At 48.9% G+C, this 23,854-nt stretch overlaps 2 protein-coding genes and 7 non-coding genes across 9 annotated transcripts; 5 read left to right on the forward strand and 4 right to left on the reverse strand.

The window, feature by feature from the left end:
• Positions 1–1,277: 1,277 nt before the first annotated feature.
• Positions 1,278–3,392, reverse strand: LOC138689889 (uncharacterized). Its single transcript, XM_069806536.1, has 2 exons — positions 2,479–3,392; positions 1,278–1,882 (listed from the first exon to the last, which is right to left on the reverse strand). Exons 1-2 carry the CDS (start codon positions 2,993–2,995, stop codon positions 1,737–1,739), a joined length of 663 nt encoding a protein of 220 aa, XP_069662637.1. The 5' UTR covers positions 2,996–3,392; the 3' UTR covers positions 1,278–1,736.
• Positions 3,393–6,096: 2,704 nt separating this feature from the next.
• LOC138689890 (gallinacin-11-like) lies at positions 6,097–8,387 on the reverse strand. The gene is made up of 3 exons (XM_069806537.1): positions 8,330–8,387; positions 7,233–7,361; positions 6,097–6,253 (listed from the first exon to the last, which is right to left on the reverse strand). The coding sequence occupies exons 1-3, from the start codon at positions 8,385–8,387 to the stop codon at positions 6,126–6,128; spliced, it is 315 nt and encodes a 104-aa protein (XP_069662638.1). The 3' UTR covers positions 6,097–6,125.
• A 6,756-nt stretch (positions 8,388–15,143) lies between these two features.
• Positions 15,144–15,215, forward strand: TRNAW-CCA (transfer RNA tryptophan (anticodon CCA)). Its single transcript has one exon. It is a non-coding gene; the product is annotated as a tRNA-Trp (tRNA).
• A 942-nt stretch (positions 15,216–16,157) lies between these two features.
• TRNAR-ACG (transfer RNA arginine (anticodon ACG)) lies at positions 16,158–16,230 on the forward strand. Its single transcript has one exon. It is a non-coding gene; the product is annotated as a tRNA-Arg (tRNA).
• Positions 16,231–17,477: 1,247 nt separating this feature from the next.
• Positions 17,478–17,550, forward strand: TRNAR-ACG (transfer RNA arginine (anticodon ACG)). Its single transcript has one exon. It is a non-coding gene; the product is annotated as a tRNA-Arg (tRNA).
• Positions 17,551–18,529: 979 nt separating this feature from the next.
• TRNAR-ACG (transfer RNA arginine (anticodon ACG)) lies at positions 18,530–18,602 on the forward strand. Its single transcript has one exon. It is a non-coding gene; the product is annotated as a tRNA-Arg (tRNA).
• A 906-nt stretch (positions 18,603–19,508) lies between these two features.
• On the reverse strand, positions 19,509–19,581 carry TRNAR-ACG (transfer RNA arginine (anticodon ACG)). Its single transcript has one exon. It is a non-coding gene; the product is annotated as a tRNA-Arg (tRNA).
• Positions 19,582–20,523: 942 nt separating this feature from the next.
• Positions 20,524–20,595, reverse strand: TRNAW-CCA (transfer RNA tryptophan (anticodon CCA)). The gene has a single exon. It is a non-coding gene; the product is annotated as a tRNA-Trp (tRNA).
• A 675-nt stretch (positions 20,596–21,270) lies between these two features.
• On the forward strand, positions 21,271–21,342 carry TRNAW-CCA (transfer RNA tryptophan (anticodon CCA)). Its single transcript has one exon. It is a non-coding gene; the product is annotated as a tRNA-Trp (tRNA).
• Positions 21,343–23,854: the final 2,512 nt, after the last annotated feature.

Raw genomic sequence — 23,854 nt, forward strand, 5'->3', positions numbered from 1 at the left:
CCATCTGTTTCACTTTCTTGCGAAACTGGGCTATAAGTGTGGTGGCTAAGCGTCTCCCAGATAAGAGGCGCGAATCACAAACCTTGTGGATGAATGTGAGAAATAAACTGTTTGATTTGGAAAGGTTCCTTGATTTAAAAGCCTGCCTGGGTTGTGCTCGTACATCAGCGTGCGTCGGAGAGACGGGCTGGATCCGGGGAGGAATTTGGCTCTGGGCTCAGCCCCGTCTCTGTTTTTAGCGTCGGTTCCCAAGCCGACAGCAGGCTCTGGGTAATCTGGCTCTCCTGATGGTTCATCCAACTGCAGGGGATCTCCAGGGGAGCACTGGCGTCTCTCTGCGTGCCTTGGTGTCCTGGACTGTGTTATGATGACCCGAGGAGAATAGCTGGGCTGCTTGCGGGAGAATGGAGTTGCTTGGATGAATTAATTGTTGGACCTCTGGCGATGGGTCCTGACCCTGGTGAGGTCAATGGGAATTTTCCCGTTTCATTCATCACAGCAAGAATTTCATCTCCTAGGGAGGACTTTTCCCTGGCTCTGCCCAACACCTCAGCTAATTGGCATAGCTCTCTCATTAGATCATTGTTTTCTTGCTTTCACAGACACGATTGACTCAGAGATAAATATTTTACCTGGAAAGGGAGACCAAGAGCTAACTGACAAAGGCAGGGGGGTGTCAAAATTTCATGCTGAAAAAACACAGAAGGGCTGAGAGTGGTTCTGGACAGCTAGTGGATTCAGGCTGATGCAGCTCATAGGCAGAAAGCTGTTAGGTGCAAACATGGTAATTGCTTTGGGATTACGCTGGGTGATTACAGAGGAAAACAGGAGCACCAGAAATGCAGTGCACGGATGAGGAGAGCAGCCCGTCAAGGGTGATGGTACACAACTTTCAGACCCATTCCCCACCATGTTTGAAACAAGCAAGCCTGGGCTATTCCTTGGTCTTGCTGCATTGGGGAAGAGAGATGAACCTGGGACAGCCCTGCTGGGCTTTCCATGGGGGAAGCATGGCTGATGGACAGCACATTCCTGCTGTGAACCCCATGGGCAAAGGGGTCTGTATGCATGTGGGGAATCCCTGCTCCTTTTCTGTGCCTTATTTGTCTGGCCAGTCCTTCCCAGTGCCTGTAAGAACCTGGGATAGCCTGGAAAGGACGAATAGATATGGGGGGTTTTGCCTGAGAAACATAGACCACACTCGCCTTTATCTCAAACCAGCAAAAGTGATGGAAAAAAGGCTGCCCCATTGTAACTGTTTTCTCTGGGAAGGGAAATAAAGAGGCAGAGCCACCCTGCTCTGCTGGGAACGTGTGGGCTGCTGTGTTCACTCCTGGTTGGTGGGAGACCGTGCATGCCACCACCGGCAGCTTTGCTGAGTGTCAGCAGGAGTCACAGAAGGGCACTTGCTGTTCTGTTAAACTTCAGGTTTATTGCTTTCAGGTAAGGAGAAAGGCAATTTCTCACCTGTGCGTGACAGGTAACAACTAGATGCCAAAAGGGGCAATACACAGTCTGGGTGGCTCCAATTTCTTCTTGTCACAGTGTTACCTAGAAAGTCACAGCAAAAGCAAAAAGCAATGTGTTCAGAAGTTCAGGAGTGAATCCACAGCCATGTTCTCCCAGGGGAGCAACAGTCATAGAAAGGCACAACATCTCCTTCCCAACAGCAGCTCGTCGCTTGTTAGCAGAGCCTGCAGCTCTCCACGTGCTGCAGTTTGCTCCTGTGGAAATCTTCAGCTCTTCACAGTAGTGGGTAATAAACTTTTACAACAGAGAATGATGGGTTCAAAGCAGTACCTAGCCAGATATTCACCAGAAACGCAGTTTCCAACTCGGCACAAGCCCCCTTCGTGGTTACACCTGTCTGGTCCATGAGCATCTCCTGTACAAAGAAGCAGCAAGTTGGTGCATAAAAAGCATTGGGATTCCTCTGGCACCATGTGCCCGGTCAGCCAAGCCAGCACTGCAGCCGTGTATGGATCCTGGGCATGCACAGCTGCAAAGAGCACACCCGGGATCCCTGTCCCAAAGGACAGCTTCCGACATCTGTGTTAAAAAACCCGAGCTGCAGAGCCAACCTCACTCAAGGAACATTTTATCACGCGGTTGTTTTTTCAGGACGTTGCCAAAGGCCGTGCATGGGACGTCAGAGCGGTTGTCCTCGCCCTACCAAGGAGGTAACTGCAGCCTGAGAAAAGGCAGAAACATTTTCCCAGAGCACAGGACATCTCCTCTGGGGCTTCTCCAACCAGTCTGCTCCTAGAAAGGCAGTGAGGTGCCTCATTTTCACAGCTTCTTCCCTGCTCATTTTTGCATTATCCCAAGGGATTAAATCATGCATTTTGCCAAACTGTCTGACCCGCTATCTCATCCAGAAACCTGAGGGCACCTTTCCCCCTCAGTACCCAAAATATTTTGATTTGATTACACAGTGAGGAAATATTATTCCTGCTCCCAGACAGCTCTGTTTACCACCCTTGGCCTTCCTGGGCTTACCGTGACTGGTCAGGGAGACGAAGATTAAAATGAACCAAAGGATCCCCATTGCTTTAGTTCTGCTGGAAAATAGCAGGGCCGAGCGTGAGATTTTGCAGAAGCCTCTGTGTGCTGCTGGCATGCTGGATGGCATCCGGGAAGAGGGAGGGAGTAGGCAGGAGTTAATTTTATTCCAGTGTTGGGAATAACTTTTGCTGCTGAGAAACTCTCCGTGTCGTTCTGACCCAGTGCTGCAGCTCCAGCAGTGTTGACTTGCTTCACGTTCGCTGGTTATCGGCTTTCCCAATTCCTCTCCCTGGCAGATGGCATTTTTGGACTGGTAGATTGCCAGCTGCGGGCAGCTGGGTGGAAAAAAGAGGCTCAGGGGGATCCTCTGCCCTTCACCTGCAGCCAGCAAAGTCCCCGAGGAGCTGATGGGTGGGAGGGTGGCAACCTGCAAGGAAAGACTCCTGAGGAGCTGCAGGGAGGAGAACGGTGCGGGCGAGGAGTGGTTCATTTTTTATCTGAGCTCGTGTGAATATTTTCTCCAGCTGAAACCTGGGTGTGACTTTTTCCTGCCAAAAAGGCCATTCCAGCTTTGGCTTCCGAGGAATTTGGGAGGCTTCATTCCTGAGCGTGACGAGCACACAGCGCTGGTGGAGGAGGTAGCCGATTAGCTCAGCAATGCACCACTTGGTGGTAATTATGCGATAGATAACGCGGCTCTTGCTGTAAAATCAGCCTGTGATATTCCAGCTACCCTTACCTGGCTGCTGCCCCTGCCTGGTCCTGCTGTTTGCTGTCCCTTCAGCTGTGTTAATATAACTGTATGAATACAACCTAAACTGGATAGTTGAAAGATCGAGGTTAAAAAGTCCCTTCCCCCTCAAAAAATGTAGTTCATATGCACTTGATAGAGTCAAAGTTTGCTGTCCTGGATCAGCAGGCATGAAAATCTTGATTTATGTCCCTTGAGATGCGTAGGTATTGGGGATTTCTGTGTGAGTGATGGTGACAGGGAGGACACTCTGGAAGCCCAGCATAGAATCATAGAATCATTTAGGTTGGAAAAGATCTTTAAGATCATCAAGCTGAACAGTAAACCTCACACTGCCAAGTCCACCACTAAACCATGTCCCTGAGCATCACATCTACATGTCTTTTAAATACCCCTAGGGATTTCTTCTCTGAGCAGCCTGTTCCAGTGCTTGGCAACCCTTTCGGTGAAGAGATTTTTCCTAATATCCAATCTAAACCTCCCCTGGCACAACTTGAGGCTGTTTCCTCTTGTCCTATCACTTGTTACTTGGGAGAAGAGACACCGATCTCAGTGGAACAGCAGAGTCATATGCCTGCTGCAGTCTGATAATAATTTCCAGGTGAGACTGCACAGATTTTGCAAAAAAGGTATTTTTCTACCTCCTCTCCCCAGGCCATTTTTTTGATGCGTTGCATTTTCAGTGCATTTGTACTCCAACAGAGGGGTGTGGGCTTGATTTTCCCCTGTAGCCCCCTCCCAGGCAACACTGCTCCCCTCTCCTCATCCTCTTCATGCCTTATAACTGATGACAAAGCTTGGCTGATCCCACACATCACTCCTGTATCCTCATCTCCCTTGTGTGAGGGTGAGATGAACCCTCTCTTGAAAGGGTTGTAGGACTGCTTGCTGCTCCTTGCTGTCTCTGAGACTGGGAGGTGTGTGGTAGGTCAGGACCCACTGCATGCTGCCCCACATACTGGTCCGTTCACTAAGGATGCAGGGAAGTGAAACAACCCTGGAACTGAAAGAACTTTCTTGTCTGTGGCCCATGACAGTGTGGATCAGGTCATCCTTGCAAAGAGAGTTTGGAAGGTGCTTTTTGATCTAAAGTTGGTGTATATCTGGGCATCTTTTGTGGCTGAATGATGGGACAAGAGCTTGGATGCAAGGGCCAGGACATATTGCAGTCTTGCAAAAAATGAACCCCTCATCTCTTTGCTTTTTGCTTTTGTGAAATAATTATTGGCTTTTCCCAGAAGGGACTTGTCCCACTGATAGCACACACATACCCGCAGTTTGTTAGAATCAGTTAAAAATCGGATTTGAGGGGACTTCTACAGTCCATCCCCCTGCCTAAAGTGTGGCCATCTTCAAAACTGCATTCTCCCACGGACATGTACGCTGTGGATTTACAGTGCACCGCACATACACTGTACAGCTGTGGATGTGTAAGTACTATCGCTGTTAATAGCATCTTCTCCGTGTTCCCTGGGCCAAGCGGTGTGGACAGGCTCCTCCCCATAGCGTGTGATTCTGCGTGTGCCTTTCCACACACAGGCACGCTGTTGGTTCATTCCAGAGTGGAAACGGGGTTTGAATGATTATGAATGCAGTACAGACAATCCAGTGCCCAACATCTCCCTGCAAAGCAAGGGATGGACCAACGTGTTCATGCAGATGCACCATTGTGTTAACTCCAGGGCCTGTTAATGCTCAATTTTGTAGCTGGGCTGGGGACAAATGTTTCTTTATGAAAACAGGGGCAGCAAAGGCAAGATACTCAGTGAGGCATGAGTGCAATGACCTTGCCAGTGGATCTGTTCCTCTCTGCCATTCAGAAAAGCAGCATAGGATGACTGGCTGAGATTGGTTAAAACACTGGCTTAGAGAATGACCTTTCTGAAGTGTGTGCTGGGGACGTGAACAAGCCATTTGCATTAGTTCAGGCCAGAGGAAAGGATGTCTCAGCTGCTGAGATACAGGATGATGGAAGTTTGCTGCTGCAAGGGGCTTTCTGTCCTGTGTGGGAAGGGTTTGAAATCCTCCCATCCAAGGAAGGTGCCATGGCTTGTGCTCCGAAGGTTATTTTTAGATGGCTGGGAGGTGAATGCCACCCCTCCTCATGTTCCTCTGAAAAGACGTCCAGCTACTCAGCCTTCAACTGGAGAAATTAGAAAGCCAGCAGTCATGACTGGGAGCACATGGAGATGATGCTCAGAAGCAAACACTTTTTCATCTACATTTTGAATGAAACTTCTGCAGTTAATAAATTCAGACTTACCACGGAGGGAAGCACAGACTGCATAAAATGGTTTTAGATAGATTTGCCCAGTCACACATGAAGACTTCCCATAGGTAGTACCTGTGCTCAAGTGGGTACAGTTTATTGGGAGAAACAGAGAGATGGGGAAGAGCAGTTGACTGACACCCTGCTTTGGAGAATGGGAGTTCAATAGTGTAGACATGGTCTGACCATGCCAGTTGGACAGTCCTTGTTTCCATCACTTTAATAGAAGGAAAAGACACTGTCTTTCCTTCTATTAGGAAGGAAAAGAAGGAAGAAAGGAAGACAGAAAAAGGAGGGAGGTGAAGTTTGCATTAAAAGGGGGTGTGGTTTCCAAGGACATTACAGCAAAGTTTCTGTGGATTTCTGTGTATGGGTGTAATAGAGAGAGACATTCTGCCTCTTTCCATATATATATGACTATTAGACCTGTTTATCTAATATTTATTGCCTTTTAACATAAAGAAATGTGTCACCTCTAGTTAAATATACACTTTGCATGTTGAGAAAACCAGACATCTTCTCTACAACACGAGGAAGAAAACTTGGTTGTATACTTGTTCATGCATTTCTGTGGTTTTCTCCAGTTCCGTGAGGTCTTTATTACACTTCTGTGCAGCACTTCCATTCTCTGTGAGGGCAAAGTCCCACTTGTTCTTGCAGACATTTGATTGCTGGAGGTACACAATGACCCCCCTCGTCTTGACAAGTATGGAAGTTTGATGTCGTGTCTGCAAAGAAAAGGATTTAAGTCAAAACAGAAGACATTACACCACCATCTAAACCAGCTCATACATGGAAAGTGTCATGAAGTTCTGGTAGCTGTGTCTCCAAAAGACACAAAAAGATGGACTATGGGAGTCATCAGAGCACTTCTGTTAAAAGAGGAATTTGTGACCCACCAACTTGGAAAAGAAACAACGGAGAGAGAGATATTGTAAAGGTATGAAGAAGGTGGATGCAGAAGTAGGTGGTACTGAATGAAATTATGAGGGAAGATGTTTTAAAACAAACAAGGAATTCCTAATAGGGGGGAAAATCCAGTAAAGACTTTTAAACACAAAGATGCCTAAATCTAAAAATCCTGGGCTGCAAATTCATGAAAGCTAGAAAAATATATAAGGAAGTGTAATTATATGGTTGTGATGTTTATTAATAGTCCCATTACACACACAGAGTAACTGTATAGAAACATCCACTTCTGGCCATGGACCAGGATGCTGGATGCTTAGGTCTGATTAGCACAGTTGGCTATAAAGCATATATTGATTAATGATATACTTTGACTGTTGAGGAACTCCAAAAATAAGCAAGTCCAGAAAGGGTTAGATAAATTTACAGGGAAGAGGTCAGCTGGCACCTATTAAACATAGCAGTGTGGATGCAGTCAGCAGCCCCCCAGCAGATGATTATGGGAAGTTATATCAAGGAAGGAAGACTCTGTGTGGATCATAATTTTTATTTTATTTCCCCTGGCATCTGTTCTGTTGGAGATAGGATGTTGGGCTACATGGTATTTGGCCAGCCCAAAATGGCAATTCTGTTCCTGTGCTCCGTGCTGACGTTAGTGGAGGAACAGACAGGTCCATCTTTGTAGGTGGGAGGAGATGGCTTAGGCCATTTGGAGACAAAGAGACTAAGAGTGTGTTTTGCTGACTTTAATAATGTCCTCTCCAACATTGTCTGCCTGGGCAGGGTTGCCACACATACCTATGCAGCAGGTTTTCTGACGCCGAGAGCAAGTTCCAAAAGCGGCAAATGGCTCTGGGCAGGATTTTGAATGGAAGCAGAAACCGTGGTATCCAACACAACGTAACGTGTCTTTGGGTAAGCTGAGACCTACAGGAAGAATGGGATTCCCAGCTGTGCTGCAGAATCAGTCCATTTCTCATGGTCTTCCTCCTGCTGAAACCCCACGGACCCCAATCAGGGGTCTGATACAAATACCCGCAAAGCCCAAGGCAGCTTTTCCAAAAGATTTGAGAAGCCTCATGGGAACTCACAGGACTCCAAGGAAAGCCTTTGTAAAACTAGAGAAAAATGTAGCTGTTGATGGCAAGTTTCTGAACATCCTCTGGGCATGCATGTTGTAGTGGGTAGGGACAGCCCAGCCTTTGGATGCTTCTGAGTTCTGGGACTGCAATGCTGCAGGCTGGTCATGCGAGGGACAGCACGCTGCTTGTATGCCCTGAGATGTACCTATGAGTTACTTAAAAAAAATAAAATCAAAAGCTGGGATCTGGCCCAGTTAACAGGGACAAATGGTTTGCCCAGTTCCTTCCTTCTCTGAAAGCCTTAGTCCAAGATGGGGAGTTTCATTAAGCATGAAGAAAAGCTAGGCTAAAACCACAATCAGTATATGAGTCAGTGCAGCAGGAGGGCTGAGGAAGGGGGTACCAGCATATTCAGAGAGCTTCGTAAACTTCACTGGTGTAGTTCAACTTGAGTAATACAAGGGAACACCTCTGCCACTCTTCTACTGTACACAAAGGAGACAATTTATGACCCTGGGGTAAGAAAAGGCAGATAATTTCCATGGTACCATCTTCCAGTAGTGCCACAAAGTGGCATAAAGAGACTTCAAATAGTCATATGGAACCAACAGCCAGTAGCGGCTTCTGTGGGGAAGTTCTGGTTTGACATCTGCTCACCATAGGTTAATTTTTCACTTCTGCTTCTAGACTGAGAAATAGGGAACAGCTCTAACGAAAGGAGCTGACGAGCACGGAGGAGTACATTCTGCACCACTGCACAAGCTAGCTGTACCTCCTACACAGGCAGACCCCAGCGTGGGTCTTGCCCCTTACCTGGAATAGCCTGGAGGAGGAAAAGGAGAAGAGCCATGAGGCAGGAGAAGAGCTTCATGATGGAAGGTCTCAGCTGTAGTGTGGAGACAGGGCCACGACGCCAGAACCTTTGAGCAGGGGAGGAGGGAGCACTCTTGCATTTATAGGGCTGTGGGAACAGACCTGGCTCTCCAGGGGACCTTGGCAGTGGTGAGTGCGGAAGGCAATGAGTACAGCTTGACCGCTGCAGACGGCTAAACCTGAACAATGGCAGAGGGTCACAAAAGCAAGCCGAGAAGTAACCATATCTCCTTACGCGGCCACTGGGAAGGCTGTTTCTCAATACTGACCCACCCAGAGAGCATCGTTACTTGTAACTTCAAAGATCAGGGAGGTTGGTAATGGGCCACGCAGAGAAAATGAGCCATCATTTTGGTGGGAGAGAAGGCACCTGGGAATATCAGAAGACTGTCACTGATTTTGAGTATAGGAGAGGGTCCAAGGCACTATGGCAATGTTTGCAGTTTCCATTCATCCATGCAAAGAAATTATTTTTTTGCTTCATTTCCCTAATTGAAAAACAAACTTTGAACCAACTAAACAACCAACTTTCTTTCTGAAAATATTAGTTGGTTGATATTATGGACTCAATTCAGTTGCCCAAATATATAGGCCTAACTCCTGTGGGCTGCCCTAGGGTATCCAAAGAATCTCATGGGACTACCTGGTAAGACACAGGACCTCTGAGACAACCTGCATATGACTAGAGGGGCAAATGGATGGCCATGTGTATGGTCTAACTTATTTAAAATGGCACTGGACACTCACGTGTGGTCAACTGACTGAAGCTCAGTGGTGGTGGTCCGTGCCACACTCAGATACTGAGATGTAGGCAGCTACAATGGATGTGGCTGCATGGGAATGAGATGTTTAATTAGTGGTTCTAGGACTCAAATCACCTGTTTAGCTATAGTGGGACCTCAGGAGCCAACACATGTGCAGAAACCTGCACTGTAGATGATAGTTTTACTTAGCTGGCTGAGTCCAGAGCTAAGAGCATCTATTGTTATTAAAGATGCCTCAGGGATCCCATCTGGCCTCCAGCTGCTGCTCCATGAGGGTGCAGATCCCCTATAGCTCCTGCATATCTGCCAGCCCCAGGCAGACATCGATATTTGTATTGCCACAGGGCCTCTCAAGTGGCTCTAGTCTCTATGTCTGTGCAACCGGGCCAGTTCCTAAATGTTCTTCTCAGTTGTGAACTTCTGGTTGTTGCTATTTTGCAGGAAAAAAAAAAAAAAGAAAGGAAAAAAGAGAAGGTTATAGAATTGTTTGTAAGGTCCTGCTTTGTGATGCAATTATCAAAAGGTTTGATACAAAATCAAGCACTTCTAGTAGTAAGGAATCCTGTTCTGAAACACCACTGTGTCAGCTAGACCACTCCCTGTGTAAGCCAGGAGACCCAGGGTACTGTCCCTACTCCAGCAGATGTATGATTTTTTTTTAATACCACATACAACAGGGTAAAGAAGGTAAAATGAACATTTTTCTTTAGTACTTGCTAGTCTGAAAAGGAGCACTAATGGATTTAAGGACCCCAGGGAAAAACAGAACTGGAGCTAGGTCTCACATATCCTAGCTACAGAGCTGTCAGACAAAAGAAATAATAATGTCCTCTTATCCAGCAGTGTTGTATGAAACAGCCCTGAAAAGTCTTTCTTCCGTATGAATTGTTGCAGTGAATGCAAGCTGCATCTACAACTTGCCTTTGTGTAACAAAATCCAGATTTATTTGTAAAGAGCAAGCCTACCCCTAATTTTCATGCTTGGATATCTAGTTTCAGGTATCTGAATGTGTATGGATTTAGATACCCAGCTGGTTTAGGTTTTTTCCTAACCTACAGCCTGTGTTGCATGCATAGCTGAACTTCTGAGTGATGCATCAAGCTGGAAAACAGAAAGGGTTTTGATTTGGACTTAAGTGAACTGGGACTTCTCCAAGTTACTGCTATGAAATTGCCATTGGAAAAAAAAAATTATTTCACTTAACGTGAAAAGTTGTGTTCATACTGAAATGAACCTTTCTGCGCTGTGCAGGTCTAAGACACAAAGGAAATAAGAGTTGGGTCTTTGGAAACCCCCTCATGAAGTGGTGGTGCCTTAGTTTTATCCAGGCTGTTAAGCAGCAGAAAGAACCAAACTCCAGCCTGTCTTTTGTATCCAGAAAACAGCTGAGGAACAGTCAGCATCTCCAACTGAAGTATCACCCTTGCTATTTTTTCTCCAGAATTATTTAATAAATGTAAACAATATCTGCAAACAGTTTGCAGATCCCCTCACAACTTTGGGACCAAATCGTTGCAAACTTCATATAAGCATCAAACTATTATTTCTTAATTAAGAAAGGGTCCTGGGTCTACTCTGGGATGGCTAATGGCCTGGGATAGTCCTCAGGCAGACTTTGGTCCATAACTCTCTCCTGCTAGTTTTTGATGTTGCCTTAGCCATCAGGCTCTTCTGGAGCAAGTCTCTCGTGACGTCTCCTGCTGCTCCTTCTACGTTAAAGAAGAGAAGTGCAGGGCATGGGTCAGAAAACAGGGGTGGACTTCAGCCACGTGGTCATAGGTGTCTCAATATAATCTAGGCGTCTGAGCTCCCATTTTCAACAGTGGGTAGGGGATTTCTGTGGCCACAAGGTAGTCATCTAGTGATGTTTCAGGCACCCGTGGGTATGAGGCTTGACCAATACCATACCTCAAATGCTTTAGGGATGCCCATAAACTAGAAATGAGTAGTTGTCCACTCTCTGCTCCAAGGAGTCCTGAGGAAATGCTTTGTCACTTTTCTGGTGTTTCAAGGATCGTGTGACAAACAAAAAGGATTTTTTTTTTCTTTACAACACCTTTCACAGAACAAAATAAAATTATTTGCTATTTTTATGGATGTGTTGCCCATTACCCCTTGTTGCTTTCTCTTGGGTACCAGTGTTGCAACACAGGACATACAGCAGGGTCATACATGAGGCGCAGAGTATCAGAGTTTGCAGATATCATGAGCAGCACCCTCAGTTTTGCAGGTGTACAAAGGGCAGAGGACAAGTGAGATTGATGACACAGCTTTCATAAGGATCTGTCTGTACAGTGTTTGAATTGTGCTACCAACAGTCATAGTGAAAAGGTAGCTGACAGCACAGGTTCTCCTTCAGAGCAGAAGAAACCACAGTCACTTGAGCCTGTTTCTATAAATGATATTTATTAATGTTGTTCTGACCCAGTGGCCTTGATATCAACAATACAAACCTCGCCTTTAGTCAGTGTGCATTGTTCTCTGCCTTTCTGGTTTCTTTGTTAGCTTTTCATTTCAAGTTTACAGGTGCCATTGAGTGTCCCGGGCAGCCATGTGGCCGGAGAGCTATTTGTGTCCATTTTCAGGAGCTCCAGGGAAATGGATAAAACAAAGACCTTGACAAGAAAACTTCAGTTGGCTCAGGTTCCCACTGAAGCCAAGGGGAGTATCAGCTCTCAGACAGGACCTAACATTGTACTTTGTCAGACTGGAGCAGGAACTCAGCTTTCTAATTCTGCAAATTTATTTTTTAAATTGCAAAAAGTTGACCTGTTTCTGAATCTGCTGATTCCGAAAACCATGAATCTTTCCCTGGGACTCCCATCCCTTTGAGAGCGTGAGGAAGGGAGTATGCATGAGAAGGGAGGACTCCCCTTTCATTTTGAAATTTTCAGTCAATGGGCCTGGGACAGCTCTGAAGTAACCTCAGACACTAAAATTATGGGAAACATCTGCTTCCCCCAAGAACTTATACAGATTTGCATTATGGCAATGTAAATCAGCAGAATTTGATTGCAGTTGGGGTGCAGTGCTCCTTGAACTAGCTGAAAACCCTGACCTTATTTATAACATTGTAAGGCATTGGAAAGGTGTGTTGGGGGGAAAATGGGGTGTTCTGCTGAGAAGTTTGAAAATTTCAGTATTCTATCAAACTGATCTCATACAGACATCGATATATTCTGCTTAAAAATAAAAATGAACACAGCAAAGCCAAGCATCCAGAAATATCTCCTGCATCTCTTCAAGGCATTTTATGTCCCTAGTACTGTATCAACTATCTAACACACGAATACACACCTGTGGGGAGACACCTACTTTAAATGGCCAAATTTTTGAGCTGACTCCCCCCCTCAGGCAGGATTCAGTTGCCTGAACATAATATCACTATAGATGTCCTGGAACATCCAAGATATTTGCAATGGAGAGAGATCTGTGGGATACTCAATGTTTCTGAAGGGACAAATAGAGACCAGGCAGCATATCCCACAAGACAGCACTAGATACCTGAATTTAGGCGGCTGAATCTCTCCCATTATGTCATGCAGTTGGAAATTAAGCCAGTACCAGAGTGGGATAGATGAGGAGAGGTGACACTGGGAGGTGGTCAGAGGGGAGCAGGCAACAGGCGAAGCTCCCCGTGGTCACATCTGAGGCTGCACTTTACAAAACTGTGGGCTGGTGGGGGGAAAGTCTAAAAGAGACCAGTGGGACCGAATAGCCAAAAAAAAAAAAGGGTGGTGGGCGCTGTGGAGAAAGAACTGTATTTCCAGGAAGGAAACAAGCTGAATTTTCAGCCTGGCCTAGGGATGGAGGGTCCTTCACTGAGCAAAATGCATCTCCAGGCTGGCTTCGCAGGTTGTGGAGCCCATGGGCTGGTTCATGGCTCCCTCTTGCGGGGAGACAGGCTGGAGGAGGAAGGGCCAGCGAGGTCCTTCTGGTGGGTGGACAGGTAGGTGACTGCTTCTGTGCTCCATCTTCAGCAGGGATAACTCACAGAGGGAACGCGTGACGATTATTAATACGTTTGAGGAGCAGGGATGGGTTTTGGTTTCAGGCATCGAATTTTAGGGACTGGAGTGAGTTGCGCACATCCAGGAGAAGTGTGTCACTATAAAGTTAACTTTTTTCTAACTTCATGTGATTTTATATCATTTACATAACTTTAAAAAATTTTGTAACCGTGGTAAGAATGGGAGCGCTGCTGCCTAGTGCACAGGCAGGCATCATCCTTGTAGATACATCCAAGTTTCTAAAGTAGCATCCCACCCCAGGAGACCTCCTAGTGCTTCATGCCTTGCCAATCAGTGCTGCCTTGTACAGTCAGACAGCAGTAACCACATGATACCAGGGTGGGGTTTTGTTTGTTTGTTTTTTCTTTTTTAAATAAAACTCATTTTTAAAAGCCTGAAAATGCAGGATTTCAGAGAGTCTTCTGCCAAGATTCCTTTTTTTCACAAAAGAAGAATGTTTCCATGTAGAAAAGTATGCTACCACTAGCCCAGGTGAGAGTGCTGTGACTTGCTCCTAAACAATTATCCACAAATAGAAATCTAATAAAGTTCAGCAGTGGTCTTTCCCTCCAAATGAGTATCGTATATCTCACGTTTGTACACAGTACATACAGATAGTGGACAAGTAGCTCATTGGCTATGTAGTTCAAGCAAACTGCTAGATAACTATATCCACTGCAGAAAATAAAGGCATCTATTAAACTATCAATTATGCTATTCCTCATTTGGGTGCTGTAATTTTCATTTGCATTAATAAACCATTTTCTCAGTTTTTGTCCTCATTTCTCAAGGATTTTTCTGAAATGGATCATTCTTAATAACAACACTAAATTCTGCTTTGCACCACAAACTTGTACACTTAAATAGTTTGTTTTCTTTAAAAAGAAAGATGTATTAGTAACAGTGTCAGACCTCTAAGATTTTTAACATGACCTCTGGGGCAAGCAGGAACTGAGTGCAAAGATGTCAGAATTTGTGTCACTAGGCAGAAGGTAGAGCAGTGAGGAACAATGTGGGATGAAATGGAGGTGGAGGAAAGCAAAGATGGGTTGAGCAGAAAAAACCATGCTCTGAAACAGAAAGGGAATGGGACAGATGGAGGCGCAGCCACCCTGCTTCTGTCCAGTCCTGCAGGAGGTCCAGATGAAATGGGACATTGATGAACAAGGTGTAACAACAGCTGGTTTTGAGAAAAATGCCTGATGGATTTCTGTTAGAAAAATGTCTTATTGCTGGCAGAATACATGACAAAGCAAGGGAATAAGCCAGAGCCAGGGCAATACCCAAGGTTGTTACCCACCACTTCCAGAAGGACACCAGGGCAACCTGATTCCCACCACCTCCACTGTGGCCAGGCTGTGGGCAGGATTAGGTCGAGTCAGGCAGGATTCAACCCTGCAGTCTTCTGGTGCATTGTGCATTGCACCACTGGCCCCAGCCCCCTGCCTGTATGATGCCCCCACTACTTCCCTGCCCCAACCAGCCTGGTACCCAGCAGACTTCCTCCAGCATGCTGGGGTGGGCATGGAGTTGGAGAGGAAGAAGGAAAGTTTCGTCTCCTCTCTGACACCGTTGTCCATGACAGCCTTGTAGTAACCACCATGGGGAAAGGCCTGGGCAGCCAGAACTGGCGGTGAACTTTGCCTGCACTGGTGAGATCTCTTGCCTTCCTTGCAGAAGGTCCAGCTGCCATTCCCAGCTAAAACAGGGTTTGGTTCCCTGCATCAGGAGCTGTAGTGTCCATCTGCGACTGGGCTGAGCCCATGGGCTGTCTGCTCTTCACACCGTCCACCGCTATTTGTGGGTGCGTGCACCTGGGTGACTCCTGGCCCTGCAGAACGCCCCATCCCATTCTGCACGTTCATCTTCCAGCGTGGACCCCTTTCTCCAGCCAGTCCTTGGCCACCCCTCCTGGACCCCCCTGCAGAAGACATCCTCCCTGCCCAGACCGGGGCCAGGGACCAGCACCCCTCCGCCCCGACCTCGTGGCGCAAGGGCAGCGCGTCTGACTCCAGATCAGAAGGTTGTGTGTTCGAATCACACCGGGGTCAGCCTGGACGCAGCGCTCCACACCCTCCCCATTGACTCTGCTTTTCTCGGCGGCTGCTCGGATGGAGGGCCACCTCGGGAACAGCTTTAGGGGGGGAGCGTGATGCCCAGACCTTTCCTCTCACACAGCCGGTGCTGCTCGCAGGTGATGGACCATGATCAAAGCACATGCCAATGCAGCAACGTCTTGGGCTCTGCTACAGGTGCCCTCATCAGCAAGATGAAGGAGCTGAAGCCTTCCTCAGGAAACTGCTAGAAGATTCATCACTGCATGCTCACTCACTCCCGGGGGGCCTGGACTTTTCCTCAGGCAATGTTTCCCCAAAAGGGTAACATGAGGACTTCTGGAGGGGAGCCAGGGCAATTACTCAATGACACATCATGGCAATAGGGACAGGTTTCCCAAGAACAATGTGACAAGTCTCTTCAAGAAGAGTCGGGAGCATCTGGGGACCTCTAGTCCGCTCAGCCTCACTCACCTACGAGCCCACAAGAAGATGATGGAACAAATACTCCCGAAAGCCATGCCCAAATGAAGGAAGGCTGTGATGATGACTGCAGACAGTGACCATGGATTTACCAAGGGCAGACCGCTCTTGGCCAACGTGACAGGTTTCTTCGAGGAGATGGCTTCCTCGGTGTTCAAGAGGACACCAGGGAACATCGTTCACCTGGACTTCGGTTTGACCTCTGACAGGGTCTCCCAGACTGTAGCGGGACGCGGAGACGGAGCGCCTGAGCCGAATCACAAGGCAAAGCAAAGTGGCTGGACCAGGGGGCCGAGGGGGTGGCTTGCGGTCAGCGCTTGGCAGCCCGGCTGCCGTTCCTCACTGCTTGACGTCGCGTTGGGTGGTGTTTGGTGTCTTGGTGCTGAGCACAGAGGGTGTTCTGCAGAACGAAGGGGGCGAGCAGCCTGCGGGGGGCACAGGGGTGGCCAGGGGCCGGGGCCAGTGGCGCAATGGACAACGCGCCTGACTACGGATCAGGAGACTGCAGGTTCGACTCCTGCCTGGCTCGGCACTTTTAGCCTGGAGGCGGCTGCTTCTGCTCCCTTCGCCAGGGCCTTCCTCTTCCCGACCATCATCCGTCCTCCCAGCCCTTCTGCAGGGCAAAAGTGCTGGAGTGGGCTCTTGCCCTGCATGATAGAAAGCATTCCTCCAGACCTGGCGATGCAACTGGGCACCTTGTCTCATCACTCTGTTCAGTAGTGACATCCCTCTATTCCCACTGCTTACTTATGTTCCAAACTGGGAATAATGGACACAGTGCTGGGGCACCCAGTATAAGAGCATTGATAAGCTGGAACAAGTCCAGCGGAGGGCCACCAAAATGGCCTGCTGTTGGTCCCATGGCTTCTCCTCACACTCACTGTATGAGGAGAAGCCATGGGAACTGGATGTATTTGGCCTGGGGAAGTGGAGGTTTCGATATCAGGGCAGTACATCTGACTCCAGATCAGGAGGTGGTGTGGTTGAATCACAGGGTGAAGGTTCCTCATTTCTGCAGGGTGCTGCTGGGGTGCTTCCTCCCCATGTGTCAGGACTTTAATTTTGTTGTCTTTAAGGTTCCTGAAGTTCCTATCAACTCATTTCTCCTGCCTCACAAAGTGCCTCTGAAGAGGAATCCTGCCCTCCAGCGTATCAGCCTCTGCTCCCAATTTGATGTCATCCAGAAACTTGCTGAATGTGCACCCCATCCTATCATGCAGGTTGTTAATGACGACATTTAAGAGTGTCAGTATCAGCGTCAACACCTGCAAACTCCCTTACTAACAGGACACTTGCTGCATTTCCAGCTGGTGATCCCAACACTGGGTCTGGTGGTCCAACCAGTGGACCAGGAGTGGCCTAGAGAACTAGGTTTCTAGCATATGGAGAAGAAGAGGTCAAGGAAGGATTATAATCTTGTTTTACGCTGTGTGTGCCTACAGAGAAAGTGGAGCCAGGCTTTTCTTGTGGGCATAGAGGATGGAGCTCAACAAAACCAAATTACATCACAAAAAATCTCTATTAGATGACAGGAAAAAAATTTCACGCATCAGACGTCACATATTAGAGCAGGGTCCCAGAGAGATTTTGGAGTTCCCATCCTTGGAGACATTCAAAGCTTGACTAACTAAATGACCTAATGTCAAAGACTTTTGTGCTCTGAGCAGGGGATTAGAACATCTGCTTTCTAGCGATCTCATAAAATCCTATTTTTTCGATACTTAACTAAATCCTCTTTACACCCTCCCCTGCTCCCCCCGGAGCTCCGGGAGGCCGGGGCCAGTGGCGCAATGGACAACGCGCCTGACTACGGATCAGGAGACTGCAGGTTCGACTCCTGCCTGGCTCACCATTTTCCTGCCCACAGCCTGGCCGTAGTACTGATGGTGACAGGGGACCTCTATTCTCCATGGTGGCCTGCCTTTGCCTGGAGTTTCTCCCTTCTTGCTGGGCTTCCTGCCTAGCAAAACTTCCCTTGCATCAGGGAAGGCTCTGACTGGATATACTGGCAAAAAAATTTCACCACAAGGCTGGTAAATCACTGAAAGAGGGGTCCAGAGAGGCTGTGGACTCTCCATCTTTGGAGCTATTCAGAGTTCAAGCAGGCAAGACACTGATCTGAATGTCATAAGTTGAGCAGAAATTTGGACTAGAGACCTCCACATGTAGTTTCCAACCTGAATCACTCTCTTATTCAATGGGAAGTTCCTGCTTCCATGTTCTTTTGCTGCTCCATCCCATGTTGGCAAACTCATGGGCTGTCACCACCTTTGTGGTACCTTCACGCTGCACGTGGCTTGGGCAAGGAAGGTCAAAGTTGCCCATGTAGTGGCTAGCCCAGACCAATTGGCCATCAAACTAGATCTTGCTACCCACAGCTCACCTGCTTTGCCCTCTGCCATCAGGCAGGACTAAGTGGAGGACAAAACTGGTGGCCTTGGGCTGAGCTCAACCCTCAGCTGTGCACCGCAGCTCCAGAGAGCCCTGAGCTGCTCCAAGCCCTGCATTGGCTGGGAATTGTAGCCATACCTCCCATGGGGCAGGCAAGATGTCACCTCCAACCCACCAGAGCAGCTGAGGGGCTGCAGACCACCACCTGCCTTTGCTGCCTGGCCTCCTTGTGGGGGGGACTCAGCATAGGGACCACTTCTCCTGGGTGGTAGAACCAGTGGGACCAGTACTGACCTCTCTCCCATAGATGAGTAGGGCAAGGCTGTCATGGAGGGGGCAGGAGAGAGCTAGGTGAGGTCTTGCCACTTCCCTTTGACCACCAACACATCCAGGGGATACAGAAAACATGGGGGGGCACCTGGAGTGACAAGGGGCCGGGGCCAGTGGCGCAATGGACAACGCGCCTGACTACGGATCAGGAGACTGCAGGTTCGACTCCTGCCTGGCTCGCCCTGAAACTGTCTGGTTGTTGTGGAGGTGACAAGGGACAGCTGTCTTGATGAGGTCCTTCCCCTTCCAGACTTTTGGTCCATCTGTCTGGCATCAGCATTGCAGGAACGTCGTTTTGCGACACGCTACATCAAAAGCCACCTGCTTCAAGAGCCAGCGCTCCTCAAGTCCTCTTTGGCCTGGCCTGCTGACTTAGACTTAGACTTAGACTTAGACTTAGACTACCGGGCAGCAAGATTGCCCCTGAGGTCTCTGAGTGTGTGTTTTCTTCATAAGCCCTGTGCAGATCTCCCCTCTGTCTTCCTGAGCACCACTGAGTAAAAGCTGCCTGAAGCCTCACTAGTAACCGTGGGTAAGGGTTGGGTGGAAAAATGGTCTGGGATATTGGCTTGAAGGGTTGTGGTCAGGAGCTGGAAGGGCAAATGGTGGTGAATTGCTCCTAGTGCTCCTCAGGGGTCAATGCTGACACTGATGCTATTGAACACCTTCATTGACATACTCAGCAACAGGATAGGATGAAACCTACCATGTTCATGGAATTTTCACGGATGACACCAGTGGGGAGGGAAGCAGCTGACACTGGCAGGGAGGGCTAATTCAGAGTGACCTGGACAGGGTGAAAGAAGTTCAGCAAAGGCAAACAGCACCCTGTATCTGGGATGGGATAACCTCATGCAGCACTACAGACTGGGGGCGACTGTCAAGAAAACAGCTGTGCAGAAAAGGGCACAGAAAGTCCCGGAGAACAACAACTTGAACAAGAGTCAGCAGTATACCCTTGCACCCACGAAGGCCAACTGCAAGGACATAGACACCAGCTCAAGAGGAGGGATTATTGCCATGGATGGATGATGGTCAGGAGGAGAAAAGCCCTCGCAGAAGCAGCCACGTCCAGGCTAAAAGTGCCGAGCCAGGCAGGAGTCGAACCTGCAGTCTCCTGATCCGTAGTCAGGCGCGTTGTCCATTGCGCCACTGGCCCCGGCCCCTGGCCACCCCTGTGCCCCCCGCAGGCTGCTCGCCCCCTTCGTTCTGCAGAACACCCTCTGTGCTCAGCACCAAGACACCAAACACCACCCAACGCGACGTCAAGCAGTGAGGAACGGCAGCCGGGCTGCCAAGCGCTGACCGCAAGCCACCCCCTCGGCCCCCTGGTCCAGCCACTTTGCTTTGCCTTGTGATTCGGCTCAGGCGCTCCGTCTCCGCGTCCCGCTACAGTCTGGGAGACCCTGTCAGAGGTCAAACCGAAGTCCAGGTGAACGATGTTCCCTGGTGTCCTCTTGAACACCGAGGAAGCCATCTCCTCGAAGAAACCTGTCACGTTGGCCAAGAGCGGTCTGCCCTTGGTAAATCCATGGTCACTGTCTGCAGTCATCATCACAGCCTTCCTTCATTTGGGCATGGCTTTCGGGAGTATTTGTTCCATCATCTTCTTGTGGGCTCGTAGGTGAGTGAGGCTGAGCGGACTAGAGGTCCCCAGATGCTCCCGACTCTTCTTGAAGAGACTTGTCACATTGTTCTTGGGAAACCTGTCCCTATTGCCATGATGTGTCATTGAGTAATTGCCCTGGCTCCCCTCCAGAAGTCCTCATGTTACCCTTTTGGGGAAACATTGCCTGAGGAAAAGTCCAGGCCCCCCGGGAGTGAGTGAGCATGCAGTGATGAATCTTCTAGCAGTTTCCTGAGGAAGGCTTCAGCTCCTTCATCTTGCTGATGAGGGCACCTGTAGCAGAGCCCAAGACGTTGCTGCATTGGCATGTGCTTTGATCATGGTCCATCACCTGCGAGCAGCACCGGCTGTGTGAGAGGAAAGGTCTGGGCATCACGCTCCCCCCCTAAAGCTGTTCCCGAGGTGGCCCTCCATCCGAGCAGCCGCCGAGAAAAGCAGAGTCAATGGGGAGGGTGTGGAGCGCTGCGTCCAGGCTGACCCCGGTGTGATTCGAACACACAACCTTCTGATCTGGAGTCAGACGCGCTGCCCTTGCGCCACGAGGTCGGGGCGGAGGGGTGCTGGTCCCTGGCCCCGGTCTGGGCAGGGAGGATGTCTTCTGCAGGGGGGTCCAGGAGGGGTGGCCAGGAACCCCAAGAGAAGGGCTGTGGAGGTAGAGAAGACAGGGTCAGCCCTTGAATCGAGGTTGGCCAAGTCATGCCCACAGCCCAGTGACCCGGCTGGAGGGTGAAAGCCCGGGGAGGAGTGGGGCGGAGGCACGGAATGAAGAGCATGGGTCCAGGGTATGTGGGGGCAGCCGAACTCAAAGCACACTCCACTCTCCTGCTGGGGGGAAGGTGACCCCAGCCAGGCTGTGCAAATGGCATGAGGGTCCCTGCTGCCACGGGGCTTGAGGTGGGTGCTGTGCATCTGCCAGGTGAATGGGGTGTCTCTCCCCAGGGAGCTGGTGGGCCACCATCCCTCCTGCCCCTCTGGAGACACCACGCTCAGGAGCCTGTTTCTGCTGGGAGAGGCCCTGCAGGGCTGCTCTGGGTGATGGTCATGCTTTGGCCTTCTTCCTCTGAAGTACCGTATTTAGAGCCCTCCTTGCAGGCTTAGCAAGCTGACTGGCAAAGATGCTCCCACCCCTCTGCCAGATGAATTGAAAGTCACCTGCCCTCAAAGAACAGCCCATGGCCATAAAGTCCAGGATGACATTTGGGCAGAACATCTCTCAGCCCTGACCTCGTGGCGCAATGGTAGCGCGTCTGACTCCAGATCAGAAGGCTGTGTGTTCAAATCACACCGGGGTCAGGCAAGATGTCCCACCTCCACGGGTAGCACTGTGAGATGGGCATCTCATGGGCCATCGTTTTTGCCTTCCCACCCTGTACCCCACAGCCCTGGTGAAGGGCAATAAATAAGCCACGGCAGAGTGGTCTTTCCTTGCTGGACCAGTGTTGGGAAGTATCTGGATAGCTTCAGCCTTCCCTCATCCTATGTCTACAAAGGAGATAGGATTAGTTGCCATCCCATCTGTGACTCCACACCTGGGTACCACTTCTTCTCATCCAAATCCCCCTCCAGAAGGGCAAGGGCACCTGAATCCAGATGAGGACTTGTACAAAAACCCCAGCCTGCAGTCTCCTGTTCTTTAGCAGGGCACATTACCCATTGCAGCACTGGCCCTTGTGAGGCTGGCACCCCACGGCAACATGTTCTCTTGTTGCTGTTTGTGGTTTTTGCCTCCCATCTAATCACTGCGCACTCTGAGAAAAGTCTAGGTCCATCTATAACCTGCTGTTAGGTGGTTGAAAGCTGGGATAAGAACCCTTTGCATATTCTTCTTCAGGTTGAATAAACCCGATTCTTTCCATATCTCAAGTCCCCCATCACCTTGGTGGCTTTCACTGGACTTGCTTTACTGTGTCAGTGTCTTTTTGTTGATTCTGTTGAAACACCTGGCTGTGGGCAACTGAAACCAAGCTGTCAAGACTAGTCAACAGGGTCTTTATCTCTCTACTTACTCTCTTGCTGGCTCCCCATGCATTTCTTGGTGAGATGGACAGAGGGGATGGAGGGCTGGAAAACAAGGAGACTCAGAGCTATGGGAATGACCTTCTATGAGTTATAGTTCATTAGATGTAGCTGAACTTTTTAAGGGCTCTTTGAAGGTGAATTTTAAAAGACATAAACAGGATACATAATGAAAAGAGACAATAGGGCGATGAGAAAGGCAAGAAAATAGTAGGCGGGGGGGGAAAAAATAAATTTCTCCTGCTGTACCCACACCAGGGGTGCACCCTCCCACAGCAGGTCCAGGCTGCTACTCCTGTGCCAGGATCAAGCATTTAGCAGGAAGCAAAGTCCTACAGTTCTGCATCCTGCACACAGAGGAGGGCATTGACCAACAGTCTGTGAGAGCAACGCAAGTGTTGGACTCGCCTAACAAGGCAGCTTGAGCTCGCACCTCTAAGGAACTCGGGCGTTTCTGATGTTTTGGACAACAGCTGAATGGTGATATCTGAACATAGGACTAGACTAACATCTCCAGAAGCTCATGTAGCTATTTAGCAAGTGAGGAAGATCAGTTCAGGGTATCTGGTAGATGGAGTGTCTCAAAAAGGTAATTTCCATGGATTCGTGGGTGATGGGATTGCACATGGGCTTTGGCAATGCTGCTGTCCTGAAAGTGCAAGGACCTTAATCTACCAGACACAGGCTGTCCTCTCTGACCACCCAGCCCAGGAAGACCCCCTTTCTGCCTATAGCTTGCCTGGCACCAACTGCAAGTGTCTCTGGGAGTGGGGACAGAGGGGAAAATAGACAACCCCTGGGCTCAGACCATCCCACAGCTGGGCATCAGCTCTAGAGAGCCCTGGGGATGCCCTAAGCCTGACATTGCCTGGGAATCACAGCCACAGACAGAAGGCAGAAGAATCTGATGAACCAAGGAGGGCAAGGTCCTCAGAGTGCTTCCACTGTTCCTAGCCCTGTGCCAAAAAAACTAAGTGTAGGTCCTTCTGTGACTCTCATTCTCACTTATCTGAGGAAAGTAGACCTAAGGGCCCCTCTCCCATGTCCCAAAATTCCTGGTGCATCACCGGTGGGTTGAGCGAGCTGAGGATTTCACTGGTGGCTGTCCTCCAGATGTCGCTGCCTCACTGCTGTGTAATGTCCCTGGCTCTTCTGAAAAAATAAGCAAGGGGAGCACCCAAAGGCAGGGGAGATGTCTCCTGACTCTGCTGACAAATGCACACAGCTGTGACATGGGGGAAAACACTGCAGCTGGAATCTGTACATGCCAAATCCTCTATGTGCTGGGTGCATTCACTCAGCTGCGATCGCTGCTGAACCAGGGGCAAGATTTGTACCACTACTCTGTCTATGTAATGTGATTTTCTGTCCCTTTGACTGCTCTGAATGGAAAGAAACTCAGGTATTTCCTTTTGCAGATCTTCCACAGCTGAAAAAAACACAACATAGTACAGGTTGCTAGATGGTTTTGGTGGGACTGCTAGCACACTCTTGAAAGAATGGTATTATTCTGGTATAATTCTGGTTAGAAGTATTATTTTGAGTCCAGCTCTGGATTTTCTGTGTCTGGTGAAAATAATTACAGATACTTTAAATATACTGTCAGGCAGCGAGAATTTTTTTCTGGCTGTATAAGTTGCCACTCCTGTGTCACCAGGCTATGCTCACTTCTAGCGTGATCCCATGGCTGCACTGGAAGCTGAAGTTTCATTTTCATTTCCATTTCCCTCCACTCTGTTGACTCAAGGCTCAGTGTCTAAGTTGAGGACAAGGTCACATCTCCCTATTA

Source organism: Haliaeetus albicilla, chromosome 18 (assembly GCF_947461875.1).
Source record: "Haliaeetus albicilla chromosome 18, bHalAlb1.1, whole genome shotgun sequence".
NCBI lineage: Eukaryota > Metazoa > Chordata > Aves > Accipitriformes > Accipitridae > Haliaeetus > Haliaeetus albicilla.